This window comes from Silurus meridionalis, chromosome 14, assembly GCF_014805685.1.
Source record: "Silurus meridionalis isolate SWU-2019-XX chromosome 14, ASM1480568v1, whole genome shotgun sequence".
In the NCBI taxonomy this organism is placed as follows: domain Eukaryota; kingdom Metazoa; phylum Chordata; class Actinopteri; order Siluriformes; family Siluridae; genus Silurus; species Silurus meridionalis.
In genome coordinates this window covers 816668-840134 of record NC_060897.1, presented here as the reverse complement: position 1 = coordinate 840134, position 23467 = coordinate 816668, and the positions used below count along the sequence as shown (strand labels likewise).

Sequence of the window (23467 nt, the reverse complement as noted above, 5' to 3'; positions counted from 1 at the left end):
ATAACTGGACTCTGCGTTGTGACTTTACTGAATCAGATACAGGACAGCAGGCTTTGATTCTTCTCCAGGAGCATTTTTATTTCTGACACATGAAACAAATAAGCAGCCTCTTTAGATGGAAATGCCCTTTTCATTCTCTTCCACAAGATAACATTACAAAAGGGAAGAGGAGGGAGCAGCAGAGGAAGTTAAATCACATGTGGCATCACAACTCTTAAAGGGGAAGCGCTCATTTTTACATCAGGTAACCATATGAGATAAATACAATTTTGTGTGAATTCTTATATTTAACAGTGTATTTTCTATACCTGTTACACAAGCACTGTGGCAATAGTTATGGTTTCGAGAGAAGATAGAGAAGAGTTCTTGTGAGTTCTTATGCATCATTGCTAACTCTCCTTCAAGAAAACCATGGCTATAAATCATAAACATGACACTGGAGTATTTCAAAGTGAGCAAAACTCAAATTTTAAGCAACTTTCAGGCGGAACATTGTTTCACACCTCGAGAAAAACCTACGTGAACAAAAGGTCCACGTGACTTCCAGAAAATGAGCACAAGCTACGTGTGTGGTTTTGATCTGACTGCTTGTGTGTGGGGGAGGTAGGGTGGGGGGTGTTATGGAGATGGTCACCGAAGCAGAGCATCACATTACAAAACATTCACTGCGTGGGAAAAAAAAGGGGTACATTCTGTAGCTGATGACACGTAGCAGGTGGAAGATCAACACCTGCACTTAGATTTTAGAAGAGACTTAAAGCTTCATGTTTGCAGGGTGCATTGATTAACTACTGACGATTGTAAAGAAGATGAAATCTACTAATGTATACTGGGGTGAGTAAAAAATAACCTGACTCCCTCCACTCATCCACTCATCTCTTCAAACTAAAATGAAGACCACCCACCGGCATAGGCAGATATATTACACACACACACACACAGATATATCTCAGGACAAGCTTAACACAACTCAGGTAAGCTCAACAATACAGTGTCTCCGTAATCAGATACAAAATTTGTTTTTAGTTTCACTTTCTGTTTACCTCAGATGACATAATAAAATAACACATCTTTATAATTATAATAATAATAAGAAGAAGAAGAACGATAATGATAATAATAATAATAATGATTTTAATCTCACTGTTATGTAAGCAATAGCCCACTGTGTACAGTATGTGTTCATTTTATTGCCTTCCCTCTTACTTACATTATAGCAGCTAGAAACAGTCGTTCCCATCATCCGGACATTTTCTCGCCGCTTGTTACTTCACATAACCTGGAAAACGCTGTTCTGAAAACGCAAAATAACCACTGTAAACTTTGACTTTAACAAAGCGCTGACACTAGAAACTCCGTCCATAAACATGAAGTAAATAACTGTCTTTATGCAGAACACTGCTGTACATGCCTCTGTTATCAAGCTGTTGCTCTGAAAACAATACTGCATTGGTCTGCACACATTAATAGTATAAACCTATCAATCATTTTCTTCAGTGCAAAAATATCAACAATGGTTTTGGGGGGCTTCTTTAAGAATTCTATGGATAGTTACAGTAAATAATCTAAGCTTCTTGAAGGAAGATGAACCTGTCTGTATTTGGGAACTACATTTACATATTTAGAACTCTTATTTAAATTTAAGATGATTTCCATCAAAAGAAATTTGGTAATTTTAAAGTGTCTTGTCCTACAGGAAAGAACTTTTGAGTGCACCTACAAACACATCTCCATGACAATGTATCCTGCGTCATTCCATCTGCTGTGGTCCGGGGTTTTTTCTCTCCTGGTCCTCCTTCTCTGATCCAGTCGTGTGAGGAGGGAACGGCACGAGACTGTGCCGAGGCAGAGTTTGCTCCTGGGTCCGACTTCGCCGGAGAAGGCTTCGACATCACCAAGATGCAGCGCAAAGGCGCCTTCGTGATTGATATGAAAAAATGGAAACGGAAGGACAAATCATGCATGTTGTGCAAGAACCCTTACATGGAGGGGAAGAAGCAGAAGCTCCCGGTTTCGGTGGTGGACTGGAGGTCGAGTCAGAAGTGCAGCATGAAGGTGTCCAGCTCAATCTATCAGTCCAGCGAATCCCTGGTCAGTGCCAGTACCTCATCCATCGAGAACAACTGGAACGTAAACCTGGGGATCAATGTGAAGAGGGGTGAAGGGTCACTCACGCTGGCAGGAAGCAACTCCAAGCTGGCGGAGTATTCGATGGAGAAAACCAAAAAAGACAGATTCAGTTTCACCAGTCACAGTATCTCCTGTGAATATTACAGGTAAGATGTTCACTCCATCAACACACAGCATTTTTGGCTGGAGAAATCACACAGTGTAAAATGATTATTGTGTGTGTATGAGTTTTTTATAGTAGTGATGGATGTAAAACAGAATTAACCAAAATCAGCTTAATGATTTTTATTAAAAGTGGTAATAACTGTAGTAAAATAAGTAACAGTCAACACAGAAGTAGTAATAGCAGTAATGGCAGGGGTATAAATGGTAATAATAGTAACAGTAATAGAACCAACTGACATCAGTTTCGTAGCAGTAAGAGTAGTGTTATTAATAGTAATGTAGTTATTAACAGTATTGCTCTTAGCAGTAATACAGTAGTAATGTACTGGTATTAAAAATAACGTATAAAATAAAATAATAGTAGCGTCAATAGTAATAATAAAAAACAAACAAACGAGAGACAAATTTAGTACAAGTAATAGTAAGACTAATGGTAGTGCTATTACAAGCTTAGTAGAAATACAATATATATATATATATATATATATATATATATATAAAATGTCTGTATAAAATATACATATATATAAACGTAGTATGTATGTAATAGTAGTAATAGTAGAACTGACGTAGATGTAGTAGGAGAATAGAAGTAATGGTAGCGGTATTAATAGTTATAATGGTGATAATGCAGTGGCAGTAGTATTACTTATAATAATCGAATTTGTAAAAGTAATGAAGGTAGCAGCGTTAAAAATAATAATAGTAATATTATTAATGGTAGTGGTATTGTTATAATAATAGTACTGTTAGTAATACAGTAGTAGTGGTCATCTTGCAGTTTCAAATCTACAGATTATGCCGGTTTATGATGTGAGCAGAACAAATTAATTTCTTTAATCACAGATCTGACACAGAGAGCAACTAATAATTGCAAAAAGATGCTGAAATCACACGGTGTGAAACCAGTGACTATTTCTTTGCTAATCTACAGTTACAGAGTTTCAAGCAAGCGGATAATTCATCCCGAGTTTAAACGAGCCCTGAGTCAGCTCCCCAAGCAGTACGATCCTAAGTTCAAGACACGCTTCTACAAGCTCATCGACAGCTTCGGCACTCACTACATCACCAAGGTAACAGCGGAATTGACAAATAAAAGAGTTGAATTCAGTTTATCATCACACTCTTCATATAAACTATTGAAAGAAGAGAAAGATGAACATGTGTCCTCATTAAAAAAACTGATTAAAAGCTTTAAAAGCCAATGATGTTAGTATTTAAGAATACGTTACTTAAAAATGCAAAGTGGAGAAGAAGAAGCAACATAGTAGGAATAGTGCTAATAGCAGGAATTCTAGTACCAGTGGCAGGACCAGTAATAGTAGTGAGAATAGTAATAGTAGCAGTAGTAGGAATAGTTGTGATAGTAGTAATATTAGTACCAGCAGTAAACAGAGCAGTAGTAGATGTATTAGTAATAGGTGAAGTAGTAATATTATAGGTAATAATAATAGTGAAGAAAGTACTAATTGTAGCAGTAGTAATAATTGTGGCAGTAATAGTAGTAATAGCAGTTGAAGCAGTAATAATAGTAGAGGTAATAGCCATAGTAATAGTGAAGGTAATAATAATAGTAAAGAGTACTAATTATAGTAGACGTAATAGATATAGTAGAAGATAATAGTTATAATAGAGGTTATAGAGGTAGCAGAGGTAATATCAAGAGTATGAGAGGTAAAGGTAGAGGGTAATAGTAATGGTAAAGGGGAACTGGTTATAATAGAGGTATTAGTTATAGTAGAGACAAAATAAAGAGTAGAAGAGGTAATAGTGGAGATAATAGTAATAAAAGAACATACTAGTTATAGTACAGTTAATTGTGAAAGTAATTATTGTAAATGTAATAGTAACGTCAGTACAGGTAATACTGGAGCTAATAGAAAGGAGGGGTACACACACTGCCCAGCAAACACACACTGTACATCAATTACACAATGTACAGCATCTACACACTGTACAGCATATACACACTGTACGGATTTCACTCTCTGTACAGAATACACTCACTGTACAGCATATACACACTGTACAGCAAATACACACTGTACAGCATCTACACACTGTACAGCATACACACACTGTACAGCAAATACACAGTGTACAGATTTCACTCTCTGTACAGAATACACACACTGTACAGCATACACACACTGAAGGGGATACACACACTGTACAGCAAATACACACTGTACAGCAATTACACTCTGTACAGCACCTACACAGTGTACAGCATCTACACACTGTACGGATTTCACTCTCTGTACAGAATACACTCACTGTACAGCATACACAATGTACAGCATCTACATGCTGTACAGCATACACACACTGTACAGCATACACACACTGTACAGCATCTACACACTGTACATAATACACACACTGTACAGCATACACACACTGTACAGCATACACACAGTACAACATACACACTGTACAACATCTACATACTGTACAGGATATACTAGACTAGATAAAGTAACAAAATTAGCAGTAATTATAGTAGCATTAGTAATAAGAGTAGCAGAAATGATAGTAGAAGTAGTAATAGTAACTGCAGTAGTAATAGTAGCAGTAGATGTGTTAGTATTATGAAATGTGCATAAAGAACATGTTGATGGAAAGTATTGTAAAACATGCTGAGCATATTTCTGTGCTGAGCAGGTGACCTTAGGAGGCAAGGTCAACTCAGTGACCAGTATCAGACAGTGCCAGACAGCCCTGCAGGGTCTGAGTGTAGAAGAAGTAAAGACGTGTCTGGACGTGGAGGCGTCTGCCAGCGTGATGGGGAAAGCTAAAACCAACATTAACAGCAAACACTGTGATGAAGCCAAAACCAAGACTGAGAATAAAAACAGCTTCTCCAGCAACTTCAACGACCGGTCAGTTCCACACTAACTATAAACACTAACCACTAACACTGACCTCTAACACTGGCATCACACTAACACAAATCTCTGTCACTGACCTCACACTGCCTCACTTTCTCTTTTCTTTAGACTAACAGAGATCTTTGGAGGCCATACCACGGAGCCTGAGCTTCTCTTCTCCTCAGATAAAGACCCAGGCGCTTACAAAGAGTGGCTCTCGTCCATTCCGCAACACCCAGACGTGATTTCCTACTCTCTTGAGCCTCTACACGAGCTTCTCCCCACCACCAATCCGGCCCGAAAGCTCCTGCGCAAAGCTGTTCACGACTTTATTCTAGAGAAATCTCTGTGGAGAAACTGTTCTGAGCCGTGCAGCGCAGGAATCAAACCCGATCCCAAAGAACCGTGCTTATGTTCGTGCAAGAATAACCCCGGTGTGACCGCTGACTGCTGCCCTTCCAAAAAAGGTGTTGCTCGAGCCAAGGTGACCGTGCTGCGGGCACAGGGATTATGGGGCGACCACACGACCGGCACGGACGGTTATGTCAAAGTTTTTGAGAAAAATAACATGCTGCTCGGCCGCACGACAGTGATCTACAACAACAACAATCCCCACTGGGTCATGACCTTCGACCTTGGTGATGTCATCCTGACCAATTACAACCCTTTGAAGCTGGAGACATGGGATGAAGACAACAAATGGGATGATGACCTGCTCGGGACCTGCTTTGTCCCGCTGAAAACAGGTGTTTCGGAGAATTTCTGCAATTTAAACCACGGCATTCTGTATTATAAAACGGAGGTGACGTGCGCTCCGAGTTTAGCCGGTCCCTCGTGCAGCGATTACGTCGGATCTCCCATGAGCTTTAACCTGGAGAAGGCGTACGTGTCCCGGCACTCTCGGCCCATTCCGCAGGACATGCTACGGGAAATGGGCGTGGTTCCTAACGAAGAGCCGCTCGCTGTGAAGCAAATCGGGCATGAAGCTTATAACAGCGTGCAGCTGCTGTAGGCGAGTTTCTGAAACTCTTTTAAAATATGTGCATTGAAAGAGATACGTAGCCATGTAACGATTAAAACACAACAATGCAGCTGTCATGAAGTTGATTGAGGTGCTGTTAAAGGAAAATAATCAACTTCATGACAGCCGCATTGTCGTGTTTTAATCATTACAGGGCTACGTATCTCTTAATTTTGTAATAACTGAAAATAAGTTTTTTTTATTTAATTACATTTTATTTACATTCATTAATATAATCATTGTATTTTACAATAGGGAGAGCATTTAAGTGTTGAGGTCGATTGGTGGGGGGAACTTTTCCTGTGCCAAGCTGTCTTGGTGTTCGGTGCTCTGTAGCGTCGGCCAAATGGCAAAAGTTAAAAAAACATATGGCTTGTATGTGAAGAATCCAGGGTGATATTCGGAGCCCTTTTTCTCATTCTGGATTTGTATAGTTCCTGTAGTGTGGGCAGGGGAGCATCAATAATCCTTTCAGCCGTTCAAATCGTTCTCTGTATTCTTCTAATGTCTGATTTAGTAGCTGAGCCCGACCAGATGATTAGCGATGTGCACAGGCCAGACACGATTATGGCTGAGTAGAACTGTGTGAGCAGCTCCTGTGGCAGGTTGAACTTCCACAAATATCGGAGGAGAACATCCTCTGTTGGGCCTTTAAAAATGGAGTGATGTGATGGTCCCACTTCAGGTCCTGAGAGATGATTGTGCCCAGGAACCTGAATGACTTCACTGCTGTCACGGTGCTGTTCATGATGGTGAGTGGGGGAAGGTGCAGGGGGGTTTTGCTTGAAATCCACAATCATCCCCACTGTTGTGAGCGTATTAAACTCCAGTTTTTATGACTGCACCAGACAGTCAACTGCTAAACCTCACGTCTGTATTCAGACTCATCACCGTCATATGAGGCCAATAACTGTAGTGACACTTCAGAAGCTTGACAGAGGGTCTGTATAGGTGCATTCATTGGTGTAGTGGGAGAAGAGCAGTGGGGAGAGAACACATCCCTGTGTGGGCACCAGTGCTGATAGTACAGCTGACATCATCTTCACTGATCTGAAGTACAGGAGGGGGGAGAGGGGGCGGTGCTGGAGTTGTTGATGGTAGGCATCCTCTTTGACCTGATGAAGTTGTCTGAGTCTTGCTGTATACCGTGGCTTATCATTATTGTTTCTCAAATAAATCCTGGTTGGAGTGCATAAATCCTCACAGACGCTGATATAAGATGTTACAGAGTCTGTGAGCTTCATCCAGATCAGAGGCAGCAGCTTCAAAAACACTCCGATCAGTGCATTCGAAACAGACTTGTGATGTCTGCTCTGTTTCATTGGTCCAACTTTTTACAGTCTTTACTACAGGCGTAGCAGATGGAAGTTGTTGCCTGCTTGTAGGGAGAAGATGAAGCAGTGGTCTGAGTGGTAGAGCAGCTCTGCGGATGGAGCGAAATGAATCCTTCAATGTGGTGTAGCAGTGGTCCAGAATGTTTTTGTCTCTGGTACAACAAGTAATGTTAATGTTAATGCTGTTTGAATTTTGGAAGTTCCCATGTGAGGCGTGCTTTATGGACGTCCCCGAGAATGATTACAGCAGAGTCCAGTGTGGTTGGTCATTGTCTGCGATCCGACCGGTACTATGATTTATTATAACTATAATGTTCCTATGATCATTTTTATCACAAGACTCTTCACTTAATCACCTCAGTTTCTGTGTAAAGACTCGAATGTGACTCTCAGCACACTGATCTATTAATAGAATGATATTAATGACTCAAACACTGATTGATTTCTGTTACAATCATCATGAACACAAAAACTTCTTTTCAACTACTTCAATAAAACGTGTAAATGAGGTCACGTGTGTGGTGGTGAGTTCCAGTCTGGAGTTTCTTCATCATTTATTCCTCTCTAAATGTTCTGCTTGATGTTAAACTGATGCTGAACTGTATGTTGGTGATCAGTAGATGCACCGAGCGCCGATCAGAACACGTGTAAAACAGAGCGTGCGCTCGATTCTGATTGGTGACTCGCTGCATGTTTCACCAGTTACGTTTTTATCCTCATTAATAAAAAGAAACGACTGATTTCACTAAAGTAGTCGAGTAAAAGGTTCCTGTAAAAGTCTCCCCAGATGAAAATACTTCAGTAAAGTACAAAATATGCAAAAAAGCTACTAAAGTACATTAAGTACTCAACAGCCAAAGGTTTGTGGACACCTGGCCATAGGATTATGTGCTTCATTTTGAGCATCCCATTCCACATTTAGTTCCTTTTCAGGATTCATTTAGCTACAAGGGTGTTAGTAACACCAGATACTGATGTAAGGTGATGAGGAGGCCTGGGGTGCAGTCAGCATTCACATTCATTCATGTTCAATAGGTTTGAAGCTCGATAGCAGGAGATCTTCTACATCTTTTAACTCAGGGAAAGCAGATCTTCATGGAGGGTTCAGGTTCTCCTAATTCAAGTGAAGGAAAAAATGTATGCTACACTGTGTGCCTACAACTACGTGTTACAGCTGGATAGATGTTCACATATGGGTGGAAAAGTCAGGTGTCCCAATACTTTTGGCCATATGGTGTGTGTGTGTGTGTGTGTGTGTGTGTGTGTGTGTGTGTGTGTGTGTGTGTGTGTTTGTTATCATTCCATTCACGATTTATCTCAAATCATATCTGAAATTATTGATCAAAGAGCCCTCAAATGAGTGAATTAACGACCACAATAAGAAGTTTCATACAGAGGACTTATTCCATCTAAATGAACAGACTTCAGAGCCTAATTATGGTGATTATAAAGGAGTCAGATTGGAGGCTGTTCCATTATAATATATGTACATTGTTTGGGAAGTTTAATGAAAAGACTCTTCGCTTTCCTTCTTCTATTAATAACAATAAATAATAATATTTAGTCTTAGTATATACCAGACCCAAATTTGTTTTTTACTCAAATTACGAGTGAATATGAGACGAAGTTGTAACAGAGGATGAGTTTTATTCTGTATCTTATTTCTACTTTTGTTTTGTTTAATAAAAAAGAATGATGTAAAGCAGAGAGCTGAAAGAGACAGGAAGTTTTGTGGCTTCCTGTGAACGGATGAGGTCTGAGAGATTTAAACACACACAGACACACACACACACACACACACACACACACACACACACACACACACACACACACAAGGGCCTAATCATCTGATAAAAAACATCTATCAGACAAAAGAGCCAGTTTGGTGTGACTTGGTTTCAGCCCTAGAGTTTGAATCTTGTCTAATAAAAGGATGGATATCGCAGCAAGATGAGAGAACATGAGACGTGAGAGAAGTGAGTGATGAGATGCTGATGAGAATTCAGAAAAAAACAACCCAAATGAAGTGCTCAAGAGGTTTTAGTTTTAAGATACAGAGACAAAAGGGGAGAGGACAGGAGACAAAACCTTCAACCCCACCCCCAAACAAACAAACAAACAAACAAACAAGAAACACAAAACACATCACAACACGTACAGAGAAACACAGGGACACAGTAGGAGATGGACAACAACAAAAAAAAAGCACCAGATTTACAGTAACAGGCATACAACAACTGAAAGCTCACGAAGATGCCCATGGATGAAGAACACGTGGAAGGATGAAGAAAAAAAAAGAACACACACAGAACATCACATGCTGGGTCACACCTCAGACATCTGGAGATTAGCCTGCAGCGAGGGTGAGAGAAACATCACACGTTAGACATGCAAATATGATGAGTGTGCATGTGTATATATCTCACACACACAAACACAACAAAAGACACAAACATATAAAACCCACACTCTCCTCGTGTCTTACCTTTGATGCCGTTACCGTAGTAACCGGCTCTGCCATTTTTGCCTCCGTTTTTTCCTCCAGCTAAAAAAAACGTTTAACTCTTAATAAAAATGAAGATTAAAGCATTGATTATGATGTGATAATGAGAAACTGAGAGACTCTGAGACCCTCACCTCCGTATGGACCTTGATCTCCGGCTGCTCCATAACCTTCAAATAAATATTCTCATCAGTAGTAGTATTGTTCTTTACTTTTATTCATTAATAAATAAAATCCAAATCTATATTTATACTATTTTGTGATAATTAGTTGCATTTTACCTTCATGACTTTTCACTTTTTAAAACAAAATCCTTATCAAAGTAACAAAGTGCTGATTATTTAGTCTGAGCATCAAAGTAAAATATAAATAACAAAGTGAATTAAATGAACTAAAAAGATGAAACAAACAAATGTTGTGATTTTCCCTTTTATCAGTGAACTTTACAGCCAGAAAAGTGCCTATAATGTGACCTACACTGTACCTTTATAACACATTTATAACCATTTAGATAAATAAAAATAAGAGAAAGAGAGGAGGGGTGTGAGAGAGAAGGGGAGAGAGAGGGGGAGAGAGAGAGAGAGAGAGAGAGAGAGTGAGAGAAAAGACACAGAATTAACTATATATTATTATCAATAGTATAATGAATATAGAGTGTGTGTGTGTGTGTGTGTGTGTGTGTGTGTGTGTGTGTGTGTGTGTGTGAGACATCTGGAAAATGTGTAATTTAGAAGGCAGTTCTTAAATAATTAGACACGTACACAAAATCAGACAAACACATCCCCCACACACACACATCCACACACACACACACACACACACACACACACACACACACACACACACACACACACACTAACCGTATGCCAGTTGGCCTCCATTGCCTCCGTTACCTCTGAGACTGAGCTGCTGAGTTTCATACGGATAACCATTATCACCTGATGACACACACCCACACACACACACACACACACACACACACACACACACACACAAACCATCATCATCACATCTTCATCTTTATTCTATAAAATTGTTAATTGTTTATGGTCTCTAACTTACCATCCAGGCCACTGTTGTAGGGAACCTGACCAGCTCCTCCATCTGTACGAGGAACACACACACACACACACACACACACACACACACACACACACAGTTAAGGACTCTGCTAAAAATGATCATTCTATAATCTATTTCATCTGTTTACCGTCTAACATCAGAAATAAAACAAACACCTGCAAATCCCATATCATGCAGACAAAAAAGAATAAGCCTACATAAAGAAGGAATAAGCCTACATATAGAGGGAATTGGGTGGGGGGGTTAGCCCATCCCACATGATGGATTTGAATAATCTTCTCTTGATGGTTAATCCACTCCAGAGGAAATGATGTCATTATGATGGAGCTTAGTTTTTGTCTAGAGATTTTGAAACTTTACCAGTAACAGGTTCCAGAAATCCACCTGTACCTGTACCTATCCAAGTGAGAGAGAGAGAAGAAAGAAAGGAAGAGGACTTTCAGTACAGATCAGATGTATCAGATGTTACTGCTCCACACTCGGAATTCTCCACCTCAGGTGTTTAATATTCATCTCCATCCTTAATCACACCTGAGACAGGTATGTGTCCTGGAGCAGCGAGGCTCCCAGCCAGTGGTTCAGCTGTGTTTTTAGTGGGGTACATACAGTTTTGGACGTGTTTGAGATGCCTGAGGATCTGATTGTTTTTCACGTCCTTCTGTTATCTCTCTTTTTTATTATTTATTTCCTGAGCTCTCCACAGCTGCAGCACAGAGTTACATCCTCAGGCAAATCATTGCACCATGGGCTTTTGCATTCTCATTTGTAATGCGCACACACACACACACACACACACACACACACACACACACACACACACACACATCCCTGAACACATGTAGCATAAGCATGTGAGTTTACCAAGGCCACTGTCAGCTCCCAGGCCACCTGGCTGTCCCACATAAGAAGGTCCACCATAGCCTCCTGCTTTCCCTGCAGTGCCCAGACCAGCAGAAACCACAGGCTGACCTGCAGCAGTGCCGATCACCGCACCTGCCCCCAAACCCACACCTGCACCTGCACCTGCACTAGCGCCACCTGCAGACACAAAACAAGATTAACTATTGGACTGTAGGGAGGCGGGGTGAAGGGTGAACTGAACTTATACTATTTTTGTCCTTTCAGTAAATAGTGTGAACCAAAGAGAGAAAGTGGTAGAGAGCGAAAAAGAGGGTTCACACACACACACACACACACACACACACACACACACACACACACACACCTCTACACCCCCCCCCTTCATCTTCTAACATTGAAGGCACTAACATTCCCTCTAAGTCGATGTATATTTTGTATTGTAGAAAATATCACAAAATCAACATTTTGATCATATCCCTGTAAGAAAAAATGATGAGGACAATGAAGATCGTAATGAAGAAAAATTTATAACAATGTAGCAGTGACAAAATACATGAAGCACTTTGGGTTCATCAGAGTCAGAAGGAACCCCCAGCAAACCCCAGATGTTTATATTGTTCTTCCCTTTGAAGTATAGACCGGAGTTATCCTTAAAAATGTAAATTAAATGTAGGACATGCATGAAAGAAAGGCTGGGTGATACCACTCTCCAGCCAGAGGTCAGCAGGTGGAGATCACCAGTATTTACACCTTTGCTGGTTAGGGTATTGTTTATGTCTCAGACATGTTTTGGTTAGAGATGGTGCTTGATGGCTTGCTTTTTCTCCCAGACTGATTGAATTAAGACTATGATTAAGATTAAAACAACTGAAATTCTATGTCAAACTTCATAACTACTTTTATCAAATTTAAGCTGTTTTGCAGATGAGTTTAGTTTGATGTAGCTTGGGGTGGAATCTGGGTTGAGGCAGACTGTAATTCTTCCATCCCACAGCCCAAGTTTAGATCACCATTATTCCTACCATATTTTGCAGTTTTGGCATCAGAGGTCAGACCAGCGCCAAGTCCGACACCGAGTCCACCTCCGAGTCCACCTCCGAGTCCAGCACCAAGTCCACCACCAAGTCCACCTCCAAGTCCACCTCCGAGTCCAGCACCAAGTCCGCCTCCGAGTCCAGCACCAAGTCCGCCTCTGAGTCCAGCACCAAGTCCGCCTCCGAGTCCAGCACCAAGTCCAGCGGTCAGTCCCAGACCTGGACCTCCATAACCTCCATAACCTCCCAAACCTGCACACACACACACACACACACAAACACAGACACACACACACACACACACACACTCATCCTGAAACCTTGCACTGAAAATGCCTTTACAGTTCATAAGGCTTCATGACAGATGTAAAGACTTCTACCAGAGATATCGCAAAACTGTCAGCTGCCTTAAAAACTGCTGGTCCAATTACACCTTTGCAAGACGTAGGGTTTATTTTTTCTCCTGATGCCATTATGTCATTGTTATGTCAGCTCTATTACATGACACAGGCACAGCAGGACTGTTCTAAGTCACTTGTCATGGTTTTTAATAGAAATATTAATACCAAATGTCAAATCAAAAGAAGCCTCAGATGATAAAGCAGCCTTTATGACAGCTGTCGGAATAAGACTTTATAAACATTTATGGAGGGTAAAATAATGCTGTTTCCGTCCTCGTCTGCTAACTTTGGGGTGTAGCCGAGCTCTGTGACACGATTAGAAAAACATGTTTGTTAGTACCATGGCGGGAGAGAGCGTTATAAAGCCACAATTAGATCAGACTCACCAGCTCCATAGCCATCGCCATATCCATTAATGCCATATACACTGCCGAAGCCTGGGGTGGGAAGGGGGGAGGGGTGGTAGGAAAGTGGGCATAGCTTAGTTACATTACCATTCATAATGCAGATGCAGATTAGAAAGGCACGTAGACTGCAAACGTACACCAAGCTGTAAAAGCTGATTATATACAAATCTCTTCTATAACTGTATACCACTGAATAGAATCCATATGGCACAACCTGGAACTTATAATGCATTCATAACATTTCACATCATATCGCACACACAGTACTTCAGCATAAGGGTGATTCACTGTTCAGTTATACTTACTATAAACTGATGCCTTTTAAAGCCCATGTATATGACATTGTATTGGCAGGTCATATAACACATTATAACCTGTTCATAGCAGGGTAACATTCAGTAAAAATTACAATGCCTTTTTTATTTTTTTATAAAATGATTAATTTTGGACATGTCTATAAGCTAAAAATTAAATGAGATTTTCTGACATAAAGCCACTGAAGAGTTGTTATAAGGCTTCGTAATGTATAATATTTGAAACTAACCACACATCGTTTGAACGCTGGGTTTTTTGGTTTTTAATACTTTGTGTTTATAAAAATGCAAGTTGAACACATTTGAGATACCAATGGTACTGGTAATGCATTATAGTGCAGGTACAGATGTTATAACAGTGTCTGCATTGTAGTCTCTACCATGTACCTATAAACACTATCAAGATGTGTCATCTAATACAGCTATAAAGTGATATTTGCATATCAAGTAGTCATAGTGTACACACAACTCATGTACACATGAGATATGAGTGCTTATGAGTATATATTAAAGAGCATCATCTTTTGATACTATATAGTCATGTATTAGTGTTTATTAATGAGTTATGTGTATAGAGTTGTAGCCCAGTTAGGGTTATTATTACACTTTAGTACACTTAGTTCCTATTTACAGGGGTATTTATAAGGGTTTGATGCAAATAGTGTGAAACGGTATATGTGTGGCCTATTCTTATTCTGGTGTATTTCCAGGAGATTCTAGCTGCTTCCTAGTAGGAAATCGTGGCTAACTGCTTATGATAATTATATTAAGCACTATAAGGTATTTTGTATTTTGAATGCATAACATCTTATGAATGCAGGATTAAAAGGAAGCTCATGTAAACCCTAAACTAAAAAGTGCTTTTAATGCTTTATAATATATTACAAGTTCAATCTAATTTAAAAGATGTTCTCAGAAAAGCACAGGTCCTTTACAATGCGCAATTATGCATCATAAGAGTTTCACATCTTCATTATGAGAAGTTTGACGGTATATGTTATGATGCATTATAACATGCTGCAAAACTGATGTTGTAGAAATGCATGTTATAAAGCTTTATGAGCAATGACATCATAAGTGCAGCATTATGGATGGGGTTATTATCTCTTACTTAGACATATATATGGGGTCAGGCGTTTGTCTATAGCCTGTTTATAAGCCTTAACAAGTTAGCTAACTCTTTGAATCCTTAATTATACTGTATTATAAACATATAACCCCTTAAAAAGTTTTATAATTTGCATGTCATCATGCATTGTAACATGCAGCAAATACACTAAAGCAGATATTGTAGAAATGCATATTAAACGCATTATGACCGATTATTCACCCATTATGAACACAAGCATTGAGATGTTGGCTAGAGGCCTGGCATGATCCTTTTAAAAATGTGCATATTATAATGCATTATAACATGCTGCAAAAACTGATGTTGTAGAAATGCATGTTATAAAGCTTTATGAGCAATGACATCATAAGTGCAGCATTATGGATGGGGTTATTATCTCTTACTTAGACATATATATGGGGTCAGGCGTTTGTCTATAGCCTGTTTATAAGCCTTAACAAGTTAGCTAACTCTTTGAATCCTTAATTATACTGTATTATAAACATATAACCCTTAAAAGTTTTATAATTTGCATGTCATCATGCATTGTAACATGCAGCAAATACACTAAAGCAGATATTGTAGAAATGCATGTTATAAAGCTTTATGAGCAATGACATCATAAGTGCAGCATTATGGATGGGGTTATTATCTCTTACTTAGACATATATATGGGGGTCAGGCGTTTGTCTATAGCCTGTTTATAAGCCTCAACATGCTGACTCAGCAATTTGTTTTTTCATGTGAACCAACCGAGTAAAACCACATGTCTATGTTTCAATCTCTCCCTCAGACCACAGGTTTTTGTGTTTTTTTTTTTTTACTAAGTTAGCGTTTAAGCAGAAATTAGTCACTAGTTTCCATTTAGTGGTTTTTAAAGGAAGAACTATGCCCTTTTTCACGCTTCATTATATCCTGTTGCATTTATCAGGAAACGCTGACACGTACATGCAGTGCTAACGACCAGCGTGACCACATGTACAAATACTTTCACAGACTTTATACAAACTGACATGAAGGGAAATGTCAGGCGTGATAATAAGCCGTCTTTTAAAATCACAATTTAATGTTTTTTATCTTACAATATATTTAAATTAGCTTTATATTTCAGCACAAATCAGCATAATGCTGAAATAAAACTGGTGTAAATGTCTGTGCCGTGTTTAAAAGTAGAAAATGGCAGCTATTACCATTTATACACTATAAACCTATTTCTTTCGACTTTATCTCCCCCTCCTATCTATGAAGGCATAGTCATATCACATCATATATCATATATATATATACATTCATATAATCCCTTATGAAAATGCTTTACACTTCAAAACAATACTCATTATCTGCTTAACTGCTTGTGGCATATTATAACACAGTATTACAGAAGAAACCAAAAAATTAAAGCAGCCGGTTCCTTAATATCGATATAATGTGTTATAAACATTGCTATTAATGTGCTCTGATTATAAATATATAAATGGAGTATCGACATTTCTTTGAAGTGTAAAGTTTTCCCCATAAACTATTATTACAATGCGAATAAAGGCTTATAAATGCTTTATAGCAGGTCATGAATGTAGCCATAGGTCATAACACACATGCCTATTATAAGCTGTATGATATGTATACAGACGTCATGAAAAATACTACTTTATATTTTCACACTAAATATAAAGCCTGTGTTTTTAAACATGACTTTATGTCTGTGATACCTTTCTATAGTGCTTTATAATGCTTATTAACACTATGAGAAAACAAAGTATTATTATTATGTTATATTCTATTATATCTTGGGGTAGTGATCTTATTTTAATATATCGGCATATCAGCATCTATTCGATATCTTCAATGTTTGTCCAAATGACAATTATACAGTGTCACCTGACATACAACAGTTATTACAATTAGAAGACAAAAATGTATTGTATTAGTCTGTAATGGCACGGCATAATGCACTACTAAGTGTTGTAAATGTTTAACACAAAATAAGTACATTCTGAGAATAAATGTGCATCATAATGCGTTATAGAACTAAATTTCAGAATAATGTATTATTGTATCTTTACTTGCTAAACATTCATTATGCAGCATTACGCAGAATGTCCTCATGGTGTCTCTCTTAGGTTGGATACTGTGGTGCGCTATTTAGCCTGGTACGGTGTGGTTTGGGATGCAGCGTAAATATCTGATGGAACTCAGAGTTTGGAATTAAAATTTTCTTCGGTATGTTGTAAAAAGTAACAACGGACATGTCGAGATGCAAAACAGTGTGTTTGACGAATGTGTAAAGGTGAGGGATGGAGAGGATATGAATATTTTAGGATTATTATAAAAAGAAAGAAAAAGAAAACAGGAAGAAGAAAAAGAAATTGCTTTACCGGTCTGTTTGCCGCCTCGACCAGCTTGCGGGTATGAACCTGCTCCGAGACCTGGACCACAATGTGGGGAGAAAAAAACATGAGAGCAAATAAACAAGTACAGACTATTTTTATGAAAATGAATGGACTGCACAAAGATCGAAACTTATCTTAATTGCTTGCACAAAAATTTTTTCTTGGCTTTTGTACAAAACATACAAATGTAACGAGGAATAAACCACAAGTCACGCGATTAAACAATCAGTTAACATAAATATAGCGTCCTGTCCCCAAGTGTTTTATTCCTACTATATGACAAAACTATTATTATTTAATAAAGAACAACACGTCATAGATTTCATCCATGGAACTGCAAAGAAGTGTGAACACCTCTGTCCTGAAGACCTCCTTCCATGGAATCTTTCGTTACTGTGACAAAAGTTGAAGTGGTACATACCCACTCCATAGCCATTAGTCAATCCTGCTCCAGGATATACTCCGGGGCCAACACCGTATCCTGTCACACACACACACACACACACACACACACACACACACACACAGCATGTTAATAACAGAGGTTATCAAATGAAATATGGAAATCGGAAGCCTTGTGTGTTGCTGTGATCAGCCGAGGAGCCTGTGGAGCAAAACAGCATGGTCAGGTGTAGATGATGTTTTCCCACAGGAAGGTCTGCAGAACTGTTAAACCATCTACATATTATGAACAATCAGACTATCTGACTCGGACCATCCTGTGGGGCCAAATGATCTACACTTCACCCAAACATGCTACACATCAGTGAGAACGACAATCTGTGGAGCAAAGAAGGAAAGAAATATATCGAAAAACGTAGGTGTGACATGCTGTGTGTACATGTGTAACCACGATACACAACATGAAAAGCAAAAAAAGATGTATTTGTGCAGAAGCAGTGGGTCGAGAAAAACAGGTGTAGGTTTAGGTGTAAGTGTATTTACAGTTGTAGGTTTGGGTGTAAGTGTATTTACAGGTGTAGATTTCGGTGTAACTGTAATAGTTGTAGGTTTGGGTGTAAGTGTAACAGGTGTAGGTTTGGGTGTAAGTGTATATACAGTTGTAGGTTTGGGTATAAGTGTAACAGGTGTAGGTTTGGGTGTAAGTGTATTTACAGGTGTGGGTTTGTGTGTAAGTGTATTTACAGGTGTAGGCTTGGGTGTAAGTGTATTTACAGGTGTGGGTTTGTGTGTAAGTGTATTTACAGGTGTGGGTATAGTTGTAGGTTTGGGTATTGGAGTATTTAGATGTGTGCAGGTGTAGTTGAACGTGTAGTAGCAAGTGCAGGTGTAGTAGCAGGGGCAGGGGCAGGGGATGGTGCAGGAGCAGGTGTATTTGCAGATTTAAAGAGTGCCAGGTGTCGGTGTTGGTACAGGGTGCAGGCACAGGTGTATTTGAAGGTGTAGGTGCCGGTGGGTTTTTCCAGCTCTAAATCCTCTATTATTGTTTTTATATTATTATTCATTATTAACACAGATCAGGTTGTTGTGGTTTCCTGATTGCTGTGTTTGATTTAGGACGTTAAAAACTCCACCATTGGTTGGCATGCGCTCGGCCCGACAGCTCAATACACTGCACTGTGGAGGTTTTACCTCCAGTTTTAGACGTTATGGCACCGTTTCCACGGGATACAGCTCCTCCTACACCATACAGAGAACAATCAGTTCAATACCTTACTGATACATAAACACTTGCACTTTATCTCAAACTCATTTCTTTATCTCAAACTCATTTCTTTATCTCACACTCCTATCTTTATCTCACACTCATCTATCTTTATCTCACACTCCTCTATCTTTATCTCACACTCCTCTATCTTTATCTCACACTTCTCTATCTTTATCTCACTCCTTTATCTTTATCTCACACTCCTCTATCTTTATCTCACACTCCTTTATCTTTATCTCACACTCCTATCTTTATCTCACACTCCTCTATCTTTATCTCACTCCTTTATCTTTGAATCACACTCATCTATCTTTATCTCACTCCTCTATCTTTATCTCACACTCCTTTATCTTTATCTCACACTCCTTTATCTTTATCTCACACCTCTATCTTTATCTCACTCCTTTATCTTTAAATCACACTCATCTATCTTTATCTCACACTCCTCTATCTTTATCTCACACTCATCTATCTTTATCTCACACTCCTCTATCTTTATCTCACACTCCTTTATTTTTATCTCACACTCCTATCTTTATCTCACACTCCTCTATCTTTATCTCACACTCCTCTATCTTTATCTCACACTCATCTATCTTTATCTCACACTCCTCTATCTTTATCTCACTCCTCTATCTTTATCTCACACTCCTATCTTTATCTCACACTCCTCTATCTTTATCTCACACTCCTTTATTTTATCTCACACTCCTATCTTTATCTCACACTCCTCTATCTTTATCTCACACTCCTTTATCTTTATCTCACACTCTATCTTTATCTCACACTCCTCTATCTTTATCTCACTCCTTTATCTTTATCTCACACTCCTCTAGCTTTATCTCACACTCCTCTATCTTTATCTCACACTCCTATCTTTATCTCACACTCCTCTATCTTTATCTCACACTCATTTATCTTTATCTCACACTCCTCTATCTTTATCTCACTCCTATCTTTATCTCACACTCCTCCATCTTTATCTCACACTTTTCTATCTTTATCTCACACTCCTCTATCTTTATCTCACACTCATATCTTTATCTCACACTCCTTTATTTATCTCACACCCTATTATCTCACACTCCTCTATCTTCATCTCACACTCTTTTATCTCACACTCCTCTATCTTTATCTCACGCTCTTTTATCTTTATCTCACACTCCTATCTTTATCTCACACTCCTCCATCTTTATCTCACACTTTTCTATCTTTATCTCACACTCCTCTATCTTTATCTCACACTCCTCTATCTTTATCTCACACTCCCCTATCTCACTCAACTCTATCTTACAATTCTCTCACACATTTCTAACTAAAATCTTCTATCGCTACCTCTCATTTTATTATCTTGTACTCCTCTTCTCATCTTTCGTTTATCCTCTTTCTTTCTTTTGCTTCTTTTTTTCGGCTCATTTTCTTTTTTCTCCACTTTCTCTTTCTCTCCTTCACTCTGTAGGCTGTGTTCTAATCTCCTACTTGTGTTAAGGAGAACGCAGTGAGGATGCTGTGATGGAGAACCTGCATTACCGTTACCGTTAGCTCCATTAGACACTCCACTACGTCCATAAGACGCACCATTAGAGACTGCCTGTGGGCCGTAACCTACACACCAGATTATACACACAAGTTAATGAAGAAGATCAGTACAATCACAGTCGGACCGCACACTGCGAGTACACAACAATAACTAAACCCGAATAAATAAAACAGGAAACAGCAGTGTGGAGAGCAGAGGCATGGGGTTTACCATTTCCTTTCATTCCTTTCCCATCACGTCCTGCTCCTGCTCCGGGACGAAACCCTAACACACACCACCACAAGGTGTTTAAAACAACAACAACAACAACAACAACAAACTCGCTGTTATTAGCATCTATATTATATACTGTATATTCTTTTCTCTCTTTTCAAGCTGTATCTCAGTTCATGTGCAATGTTTTTGTGTGGAAACACCAAGTCTTTATGGTTTTTGAGACACATTAATGTTCCCTTTATTTCTTCACAGGTAATGTGAAATTTTTGTCTCTAACAGAAGAACTTGTGTAAGATGGAGATCCAGGAGTGAAGATTTTAATGGTTTGGGGTTGTTTTAGAGCTTTTTAAAGTGAAGGGAATCTTGAACCAACATGGCTTCCATTCCATACTTCAACACCATGCAGTTCCGTCTGAATTGTGGCTCATTGGAAATGACTTCGCTGTACAAGAAGACAATGAGTCGTCTGAGTGTACGTGTTATTTAGAGAGCAGACGGTCTTCTGGAGTGTTATCACAAGTGATGAGTGACCGTTATTACTTCTCTCCTTTCTTTCTAAATCTCTGGAATGCACTGTTTTTTAACCATCTGTCTGTCTACCTCTCACAGAACAACCTCCATGACCCAAACCAGTCTAGCGCCAAAGCAGCACATTCCACCGAGGCGGCCCCTTTTCTCTGTCTCTGAGAAACTACATGCTGCTTGATGAGTCAAGTTGTCATCTGTCCTCATCCTCAATCTTTTAGCAGCATTCGACACAGTCAACCACAATTCTCTCTTGTCTACCCTCAGGAGCCTCGGTATACATGGAGCAGCATGGATGTTTGCACCATGGCTCATACCAGGTCTCCAAGTGGGTCCAGATCTGTGTCACGCAGACTCTTCATTGGTGTCCCACAAGGCTCGGTACTTGATTCTCTCCTTTTCACCCTCTATACGAACTCTATTGATTCATATCCTCACATGGATTTTCATACAACTGCTATGCTGATGACCCTCAGCTCATCTTTTCTTTCCCTCCCTCAGATACGACAGCTTCTGCTTGGATCTTGGAATGCTTGAAAGACATATTTTCATCAATAAGTGCTCATCAATTAAAACTCGCTATTCGTCCACTGCAAATGATCCAAAGCGCAGCTGCACTACTTGTGTTCAATCTGCCCAAGTTCTCCAACAACTCCCCACTGCTGCTCCTCCACTGGCTTCCAGTAGCTGCACATATCAGATTCAAAACACTGATATTTCCCTACAAGGCCAATAATGGACCACCACCCTTTTACCTCAAAGACCTCATCACTCCTCACACTGCACCACACTGTCTGAGATCCTCCAGCACTGCTCCACTGGTACCACCTTCTCTCAGGGGAAGAGGTAAGTGTACTTCAAAGCTCTTATCTGTAAATGCCACAAATGTAAATGTAAATGTATCTATTAAGGAACGACCTGCCCAGTCACCGCACCTAAATTCTATTGAACTGCTCTGGGATCAACTGGATCACAAGAAAGAAATCTCCATCTATTGAAGAACATCTTTGGAGGGTTTTACAAGAGACACAGCAAAGTATTTCAGCTAAATGTTTGGAAACAAAAATGCCCTGATGCAGACAGTGTGTAAAGCTGTTCTTTATACAACGGAAATAAAGTGGAACATCTGGACGTTTATAGATTTGTTTGTTCAAAATAAATCTTCAGACCTTTACATTACTGAGTTTGTTGTATAATAAAACAAAGGAACATGCACGTGTCTCTAAAACACCATAAAACACTGGGTTTTCCACACTTTTCACAGCCACTGTGCGAATATTGATATTTTACAGGATATAAGAGTTGTAATTTCCTGATAGTAACCTACTGAGAAATATTTATCTTAGTTTGTGAATAATTATAAAATTATTTATTAATTGAAATTTATTTGGGAAAGTTATTTTTCTTTCAGCATAAAAAATCTCTCTTTTTATTCTCTTATTCAATCTTAATTTTTCTCCTCGTTATGCCTTCCTTCCAGACTATTTCTGTCTTTCTCTTCCTAACAGATTCAGCTTTGCTCATGTTCCTTTTTGTTTCTTTTCTATACTTTTAAAGTTCAGGTTTGAATTTTTGTTGATTTCTCTTCTCTAGTCAGGTCCTGTGAGCAGGAAAATCCCCAAACTGTGCTTAAAATCAATCCCACAGCCAGGTAAACACTAATAATTATCTTACACACACACACACACACACACACACAGCAGAGCATTACCGTTACTCAGAGCACCGTGTCCATTTGGTACTCCTGGAGTCAGACCAATTCCTGAAGACCACAACAACAATTATCACTTACATCACTAACACATTGACCACAACTGCAAGAATTCACAGGACCTCTTTAAAGCCATAACAAACAGCATAAAGTGTGTATTCAGCCTGGAGGTTCAGTCATTATGT

General features: G+C 39.2%; 2 protein-coding genes across 19 annotated transcripts in view; one reads left to right on the top strand and one right to left on the bottom strand.

Moving 5' to 3' along the window:
• The first annotated feature begins 643 nt into the window (after positions 1 to 643).
• Positions 644 to 7918, top strand: LOC124396875 (perforin-1-like). 2 transcript variants are annotated; one of them, XM_046866236.1, is made up of 5 exons: positions 644 to 834; positions 1697 to 2276; positions 3230 to 3368; positions 4960 to 5177; positions 5295 to 7918. In XM_046866236.1, the coding sequence occupies exons 2-5, from the start codon at positions 1900 to 1902 to the stop codon at positions 6175 to 6177; spliced, it is 1617 nt and encodes a 538-aa protein (XP_046722192.1). In that variant the 5' UTR covers positions 644 to 834; positions 1697 to 1899; the 3' UTR covers positions 6178 to 7918. The 2 variants fall into 2 exon arrangements, with proteins under 2 accessions (XP_046722192.1, XP_046722193.1); XM_046866237.1 differs by lacking the exon at positions 644 to 834 and adding an exon at positions 900 to 974.
• Positions 7919 to 9542: 1624 nt separating this feature from the next.
• The window catches only part of LOC124396845 (glycine-rich cell wall structural protein), a 23002-nt gene continuing 9077 nt past the window's right edge, over positions 9543 to 23467 (bottom strand). For 4 of the 17 annotated variants that reach the window (XM_046866172.1, XM_046866176.1, XM_046866177.1 and 1 more), the window contains 14 exons: positions 23283 to 23333; positions 21041 to 21094; positions 20821 to 20895; positions 19215 to 19262; positions 18043 to 18102; positions 17607 to 17657; positions 13789 to 13839; positions 12990 to 13253; positions 11968 to 12144; positions 11086 to 11127; positions 10884 to 10961; positions 10158 to 10193; positions 10006 to 10065; positions 9543 to 9872 (listed from right to left, as the gene is read on the bottom strand). In XM_046866172.1, the coding sequence (XP_046722128.1) occupies positions 9868 to 9872; positions 10006 to 10065; positions 10158 to 10193; positions 10884 to 10961; positions 11086 to 11127; positions 11968 to 12144; positions 12990 to 13253; positions 13789 to 13839; positions 17607 to 17657; positions 18043 to 18102; positions 19215 to 19262; positions 20821 to 20895; positions 21041 to 21094; positions 23283 to 23333 (1052 nt within the window). In that variant the 3' untranslated portion in view covers positions 9543 to 9867. The remainder of the gene's footprint in view (positions 9873 to 10005; positions 10066 to 10157; positions 10194 to 10883; positions 10962 to 11085; positions 11128 to 11967; positions 12145 to 12989; positions 13254 to 13788; positions 13840 to 17606; positions 17658 to 18042; positions 18103 to 19214; positions 19263 to 20820; positions 20896 to 21040; positions 21095 to 23282; positions 23334 to 23467) is intronic. The other 13 variants (XM_046866175.1, XM_046866178.1, XM_046866180.1 and 10 more) reach the window with 8 other exon arrangements.

What these genes read in the sequence shown, in the direction of transcription:
- LOC124396875 (XM_046866236.1), top strand. Translation starts at nt 1,900, where the DNA reads ATGCAGCGCAAAGGCGCCTTCGTGATTGATATGAAAAAATGGAAACGG. An exon ending in GCACTCACTACATCACCAAG is followed by an intron (nt 3,369 to 4,959) that starts GTAACAGCGGAA and finishes TGTGCTGAGCAG; the next exon opens with GTGACCTTAGGAGGCAAGGT. An exon ending in TCCAGCAACTTCAACGACCG is followed by an intron (nt 5,178 to 5,294) that starts GTCAGTTCCACA and finishes TCTTTTCTTTAG; the next exon opens with ACTAACAGAGATCTTTGGAG.